Raw genomic sequence first — 7,944 nt, 5'->3', positions numbered from 1 at the left:
GGAACACAATGTGGACATTGTGAATCCAGGTAGTGCACAAACAAGAACAGAAGCTTGCATCACAAGTCAGGCTTGGCTGCTTTTTTAAAACTGTCTAATTCCTCACTATAATGGAGAGGGTTTATTCTGATGTGGACAGGTACAGACCACAACAGACGTTTGCTACCAAATTTAATCTGTATGTGGAAAATATGACTGCTGTTGAAAACCTCTTAATGTACACTAACTTTTCAGCAAATATATTTAAGTTGGAGCATGCACAAGTCATACACCTAGAGTTGGAAGAAGCAAAGACAATGCACGAGGGCACAGTTAATGCACTAAATTTTACATTTGCACAATGTTTACCATGTGCTGCTTGTTATTAGTTTTAAATTGCAATTCCCTGAAGAGAAAGATTGAAAATACTTGCATAAGGTCTTAAAATGTTGGTAACCAATAATGTCCATTTTAGGAGTATATAAAGCCAGACCTGCCACCAGACAAAATTAACTTTCATTGCTATGTAATCTCAACCAGAACAGGACTTTGAGGTCAGCCATTTAGTCCAAAGAGAAGGCTTTATCCATTTTTCCCAAAATCAGTCATTACTACCTTGTTTGCAAGCAGTGTACAGATCCTAGTGTGGTTTCTCTTGCATAGTAGGAATCTATTGAATTGCAAGGAACATCAATGGTATCAAGTGAAAAGATACTTTTTTATAATTGCTCAGAATTTGGACAATGCAGGCAAGAGCGCATTTATTGTCCATCCCTAGATGGTGGGGCCTTCTTGAACTGTAGCAACTGTACAATCGAGTGGCTTGCAAGGCCACTTCAGAGAACAGAGAGTTTACCATGCAATGTGGATTATAATCACATTAGGCTAGACCGATAGGGGTGACAGATTCACTTCCCTGAAGATCATTAGTGAACCAGTTGGGCTTTTATGGCATCTTTTATTGTAATTTTGTTCCGATACTAACCCCTAATTTACCAGATTTATTGAATTCAGTTTCACAACATGCTATAATTGGATTTGAACTCAATGTTTTAGGCTTCTACTCCAAATACAGAACCGCTCTGGTCCGGAACCATCCGTGGTTCAGCATTAGTTTGCGGAACTGCCGCTTTCCTGGACCTGGGCTTGGAGCTTATTGTTAAGCGCTCCCGTGATGCTCAGCATCTCACTCTGCTTCCTCATTGTGGAATTGTGGGACTTGACGGTGCAGTGAAGGGACGTCAGACCTGAGACAGAGAAATTACCAACATTCCCTGCCTCTCCTCTCTCACACAGCGACCACCAGCACTGACCTCCCGTGGGTCAGAAAATTCTATTTCGCCACCAGTCAGGTCCCGAACCAGAGAGATTCAACCTGTATTATAACCATTATACAACCATACTTCGTCATTGGTAACCAAAATGAGAACCCCCTTCCAAGTAAACACCATGATATGCTATATATTTCACAAGCTCACCTGTAACTGTTACCAACATGGATGCCACTAGTGGCCGATTATTGTCCAGCTTCCGACTCAGCCGCAGTTCTCCACTTGTCTGGTTGAGGATCATTAAGCTCAGCTCATTCCCTCGTTCAAATGTGTAGAAGAGTCGATCAGAAACGTCAGGATCATAGGCTGGGATCTTGCCAATGACCCCTGAAGGGAAGGTGTTTGACTTGTTGGATATGTAGTTGTTGAAGATTATTTGGAAGTTCTTAAGGACAGGGCTATTGTCGTTCTGATCAATCAGACGAATGTGGACAGTAGCTCGGCTCACAAGAGGGGCAGAGGTCGCTTGCACTACAATCACATACTCAGACTTTACTTCATAGTCCAAGTCAGTAAGGGCTGTGAGTTCTCCAGAAAAGATATCCATCTGAAAGATCTCAGGGATGTTGCCTTCCACAATTTGATACATAATCTGAGCATTTGTCCCCTCATCTGGATCAGCTGCTGTGATCTGTCCCACCACTGAACCAACAATGCTGTTTTCCTTCACAAATACCTCAAATTCATCAGCAGGAAACACAGGTGCATTATCATTAACGTCCAATATATTGACATGAATATGAACTGGAGTCCTCCATACAGGGATCCCCCGATCTACTGCATAGGCGGTGAGGTCATATATTGGAACACTCTCACGATCGAGCCTTCGGACAGTTCGGACAATCCCTGATGTGGGCTCAATGGTGAAGTCCCCGTCCCCATCCTCTCCATTCTGGAAGGTGTACTGCACCCTGCCATTAGCGTGGGCATCCCGGTCAGTAGCCGAAATCTGCAGGACGCTGGTAAAGGGTGGGGCATCTTCAGAGACAGAGCCCTGGTACTGAGCATTTACAAACACGGGTGAATTGTCGTTGACATCCTTGACCATGATTTCAACATAGGTAGTATCAGATTTCTGCGGAATCCCATTGTCTTTGGCAGTGATAGCTAGGGTGTATGTCATTTGATCTTCATAGTCAAGCTCTGTCTGCAGCGTTATAGCACCTGAATCAGGATCAATTCGAAACTGAGGAATGTTATCCTCCAAGTAGTAAGTAATCCTAGCATTCTCTCCAACATCATCATCTGTAGCACTAATTACCACTACAGTGCTCCCCACTGGACGATCTTCATTGACATTTACTGAATAATGTGCACTCTGAAACACTGGCCGGTGTGTATTGGCATCTGTGATATTGACATGTACATGGCACGTATCATGAAGTGTGCGATCAGAGGCTGTAATTGTTAGGACATAGCGTCTCTCTTGCTTGTAATCCAAGGGCAATGCTAGTGTAATGAGTCCCATGCCACCCTGGGTGCTGATACTGAAACGGTTCCTTGTATTTCCACCCGTGATCTGATATGTGACCACCCCATTCACATCTCGATCCACTGCAGTTACTGTCAGTACACTAGTACCCACTGCAGCATCTTCATTTAAGCGGATAAAATACTCTTGCTGGGTAAATTCTGGCCGATTATCATTAACATCCATCACAGTAATAGTAACACTTGCTGAAGCAGATAGGGATGGAAAACCATGATCCCTCGCTTCTACTCCAAAGAAATAATGTTCAACGGATTCACGGTCCAGCTGTGCACTCACGGTGATCCAGCCTGTTCCACTATTGATCACAAAAGGGGTGTCTGGGGCTGTGTCTGTCAGTCTGTACTCCAGCCGGGCATTTTCACTGTAATCTGCATCCACTGCTTGGATGTGGATCACAGAGTGTCCAAGGGGTGCATTTTCAAGGACAGATACCTGAAATGGGGTGCTCACAAAGATCGGGGCATGGTCATTAACATCCACCAGCTGAACACTGACCATTCCTGTATTGTTAGATAGGGGTGGGCGTCCCGCGTCCTGAGCACGAACACGCAAGGCATATTCACGCTCCACCTCGAAATCTAAAGGGGTCACCACCTCAATCGCACCAGTTACACTATCGATGGAAAACTGCCCCCTGCTGTTCCCACTAATGATGTTATAATGGACCAAAGCATTATTGTCTTTGTCCAGGTCTGTGGCAGTGATTCGCAAAATCTCTGTATGGGGCCTGATGTCTTCTCTCACCTGGACAATGTAGCGCTTCTCACTAAACTGTGGCACATTGTCATTTTCATCTAAGACAGTTATATAAACTTTTACTGTGGCACTTTTAGGACCAGGATCTTTACCTTGGTCATTGGCCTCTACAATCAAGGAGTATTTCTCCATGGTTTCTCGATCTACAGACCCACGGGTAGTGATTAAACCTGACCTGGCGTCGATATCAAAAACTGCATGTGCAGCTTGCTGATTCATGAATCGATATCTGATATTGGCATTGGAGAGAGAGTCGCTATCGGTGGCTCGGAGCTGCAAGATTGGATAGCCTTCCTCTACGTTCTCCCGAATGGTTTCCCTGTATTCGGACTGTTCGAACACTGGGTCGTGGTCATTGGTGTCACTCACTGTAATGGAGATCATGGTAGTCGCAGAGAGGCGAGGGACCCCATGGTCGACTGCAGTGATTCGAAAATAGTGCAAGTCCATGCTCTCCCTGTCCAGGACTCTGCTGGTCGAAAGCAGTCCTCCCTGAGCATCGATGGTGAAATAATCCATGGACCTGCTGTCCATTAATGAAGCCATGGAGTAAAAAAGCCTCCCAGCATCTCCAGAATCTGGGTCCACTGCAGTAATGGAGATTACAGGGGTCCCTGGAGGCTGGTTCTCCGCAATCTGAACCTGGTAATTATACTGCGGGAAATGAGGGCGACGATTGACCGATCTACTAGTTCTCGTTAATGGCAAAGGAAAGACGGCTCTTTTCCCCCGCCTGCCAAATCGGGAATTAAATATATCAAATTGCATAGCTTTGCTTGAGTTTAATTGGAAGAGAATACGCAGATCGCTTTTTGAATGGCTCGTTGGCCGGAGTCCAGAGAGCAGAGTTTTCAAACAACCTTTGGTGAGTTTAAAAAATTGAAGACCGAGAAAGGCTTCACAGCTGGGGGGACGGGAAAGGCTTGCCGCGGGTGCCCCGAAGCTCTTTGTTCTGTTGTCCGGTTTGCAGCATCTTTGAACGGAAGCTACTGCTCCATCAGTATCGGGAGCTGTCCACGGCGCGGATGGTGCTGAAACCGCTTCATTCAAACAATGCGATCCCGGCTTCCAGCACCGATTTGAAAAAAGAACCAGGCACGATTTTAGATATAGATTGCAGCTTTGTGGATTTAGAAAACAATAAAAATATCCGTTTATACAATCGAATTTATTTTCACTTAAATGCGATTTAGACGAGCCTGTCCTGTTTTTAAATGGAGTGTGTTTCACGCATGGACTCAAACACAGGCTCACATATTGATCGGTCTGTCGGTGTAGGTGCAGATGTAAGTAACGGACAAAAGTGTGGTTGAGACTCGGATTCTTTTCCTGGTGTGTGCAACATTTGTCCAAGGTTTTATCTGTGCTTAGGACTTGGCACGGGCAGAGACGATGTCTAACGCCACCCACAAGCAGATTTAGACACCGTTTCAAACACGTTCCCCATTCCACATTCCTCCCTTCATCTTTCAACTTCCCGCAGGCTCCCTTGACATGCGGGGTCCTCAAGACAACCTTCTCACAGTCCCAGGGCAGATCCCATGTAAATCTGTCGTTGCCTGCAGGTCGGTTGTTTAATTTGCTTTGATTGTGGTGGTGCTGATGATGATGATGTGGACGCTGGCTCCAACAAAGTCTCCTTGAGCTATTGTCCGAGTCCTGACAGAGTGAGGAGATAAAGACAGGCTGCTGGACCAGGAAGCCCGCCTCGCACTCCCCGTGTATGGGACGCGCGCGTTTCTCGGTCCCCTCGGAGGAGCGGTAGCAAAGGCCTTTTTCACAAGACAATAAAATGCACCGACTGTCCGTCCGGCAGAAAGCGCAGCGGCAATCCCAGCCGCGCAAGTGGTGGCGGAGTTTCCTCGCTGTAATAGTTCGGAGGCTCCTCGCCCCCCACATCCGACGGGCTTCGTCGAGCAACTGCGCGAACACATCTTTGGCCCGCTTCCATTGTGCGCCGTCCGGCGAGCTCCTCTCGCTCCCGGCCTTGGCGCAGCCGTCGATGCCGGGGCAGCGGATCCAGAAGCCTCCCCGGTCCCCTCGGCACAGTGCTACTGCTGCCCCGGCGGCCCGGCTCTGCCAGCAGCAGCAGCGAAAGCAATAGCCGCCCGGGAGGCGAGGCGGCGGCGGCGGCCTGGGCGGGAACCTCCTCTCCAACCCGTCCTCGGAGGCCGGCGGGCTGGGTCCGGAGCCGGCATTTCGCGCCTGGAAGGCGAACAAAGGGCCGAGGAAGAGGAGGAGCAGGAGGCCGAGGTGTCCCGTCACCGCCGCCATAGTAACCCCCCTCACCCGTCTCTCTCTCTCTCGCTCGCTCGCTCGCTTTTCTCCTCACAGCGTGCCCTCCAACTCTCGCCGGCCCCGGGGCCCCAAACCGGCCTCCCGCCCGCACAACATCCAACTCCCAAACTCTCTCTCTCTCTACACCCCCCTCCCCCCTTTCCTCCGGCTCCCCGCTTATTTCTCAGCGCCTTTCTCCCCCCTCAGGCTGTCTTCCCCATAGCGGGACGCATCTCCTCATCCTCAGTCCCCGCTCGCCTCCAACATGGCAGCCAGCGCGCGCGCCAATGGGCTGCCCCACCTCTCCCCATCACATGGTACATCCCCCCCACCCAAGGCTGCTGTGACTATTTGGGGGTGGCACCGCCTCCATCATTGATGCTGGCGAGGTTTTGCTCGCAGCTCTCTGTCTCCGCCCCCAACTCCCGAAGTGCTGGAACATTTTGTTTAACCCTGTGTGTTTTTTTTAAAGAATAATAAAATTCTTCTGGGCAAAGCTACTTTTAAAGTAAACTCAAATCTTGTAAAACATAATCTTGCAGGCCACAGGGAACATGGGGTTCAGTTCATACAGAACTCCCCAACAAATAGCAACTCCTTCAGCATCCCTGATTATAATCGCTCAACCATTGGTGGCCGTGCCTTTTGTTGCCTGGACCCAAAGCTCTGGAATTCCTTGCCTAAGCTTCTCCGCCTCTCTACCGCTCTTTCCTCCTTTAAGATGCCCCTTAATACCTACTTCTTTGACCAAGCTTTTGCTCACATAAGAAATAGGAGCAAGAGTAGGCCATTTGGCCCCTCAAGCCTGCTCCGCCATTCAATAAAATCATGGCTGATCTGATCATGGGCTGAACTTCACTTCCCTGCCCGTTCCCATAACCTTTTACTCTCTTATTGCTCAAAAATCTGTCTATATCCACCTTAAATATATTCAATGACCCAGCCTCCACAGCTCTCTAAGTTAGAGAATTCCAAAGATTCACAACCTTCTGAGAGAAGAAATTCTTCCTCATCTCTGTTTTAAATGGGCGACCCCTTATTCTGAAACTATGGCCCCATGTTCTAGATTCCCCCATGAGGGGAAATATCCTCTCTGCATCTACCTTGTTGAGCCCTCTCAGTATCTTATATGTTTCAATAAGATCACCTCTCAGTCTTCTAAACTCTAATGAGTATAGGCCCAACCTACTCAATCTTTTTTCATAACTCAACCCTTTCATCTCAGGAATCAATCTAGTGAATCTTCTCTGAACTGCCTCCAATGCAAGTATAACCCTCCTTAAATAAGGAGACCTAAACTGTATCCAGTACTCTAGGGGTGGCCTCACCAATACTCTGTACAGTTTTAGCAGGACTTCTCTGGTTTTTATACTCCATTCCCCTTGCAATAAAGGCCAACATTCCATTTGCCTTCCTGATTACTTGCTATACCTGCATACTAACTTTTTGTGTTTCATGCACAAGGACCCCAGGTCCCTCTGTACTGCAGCATTTTGTAATTCCTCTCCATTTAAATAATAATTTGCTTTTTTATTTTTCCTGCCAAAATGGATAACCTCACACTTTTCCACATTACACCCCATCTGCCAAATGTTTGACCACTCACTTAGCCTGTCTATATCCTTTTCAGATTTTTTTGTGTCCTCCTCACAACTTGTTTTCCCACCCATCTTTGTATCATTAGCCAACTTGGCTACATTACACTTGGTCCCTTCATCCAAGTCATTAATATAGATTGTGAATAGTTGAGTCCCCAGCACCAATCCTTGTGGCACCCCACTAGTTACCGTTTGCCAACCGGAAAATGACCCATTTATCCCAACTCTCTGTTTTCTGTTAGTTAGCCAATCCTCTATCCATGCTAATATATTACCCCCAACCCCATGAACTTTTATCTTGTGCAGTAACCTTTTATGTGGCATCTTATCGAATGCCTTCTGGAAATCCAAATACACCACATCCACTGGTTCCCCTTTATCCACCCCGCTCGTTACATCCTCAAAGAACTCCAGCAAATTTGTCAAACATGATTTCCCTTTCATAAAACCATGCTGACTCGGCTTGACTGTATTATGTTTTTCCAAATGTCCTGCTGCTGCTTCTTTAATA

General features: G+C 47.3%; 1 protein-coding gene across 1 annotated transcript in view; it reads right to left on the bottom strand.

Moving 5' to 3' along the window:
* Positions 1–5,832, bottom strand: part of celsr3 (cadherin, EGF LAG seven-pass G-type receptor 3) — a 325,097-nt gene extending 319,265 nt beyond the window's left edge. The window contains exon 1 of the mRNA XM_070894776.1: positions 1,458–5,832. Coding sequence (XP_070750877.1) covers positions 1,458–5,832 — 4,375 coding nt within the window. The remainder of the gene's footprint in view (positions 1–1,457) is intronic.
* Positions 5,833–7,944: the final 2,112 nt, after the last annotated feature.

The sequence above is a fragment of the Pristiophorus japonicus genome, chromosome 12 (genome assembly GCF_044704955.1).
Source record: "Pristiophorus japonicus isolate sPriJap1 chromosome 12, sPriJap1.hap1, whole genome shotgun sequence".
Lineage (NCBI taxonomy): Eukaryota > Metazoa > Chordata > Chondrichthyes > Pristiophoridae > Pristiophorus > Pristiophorus japonicus.
This window is presented reverse-complemented; position numbering and strand designations above follow the sequence as displayed.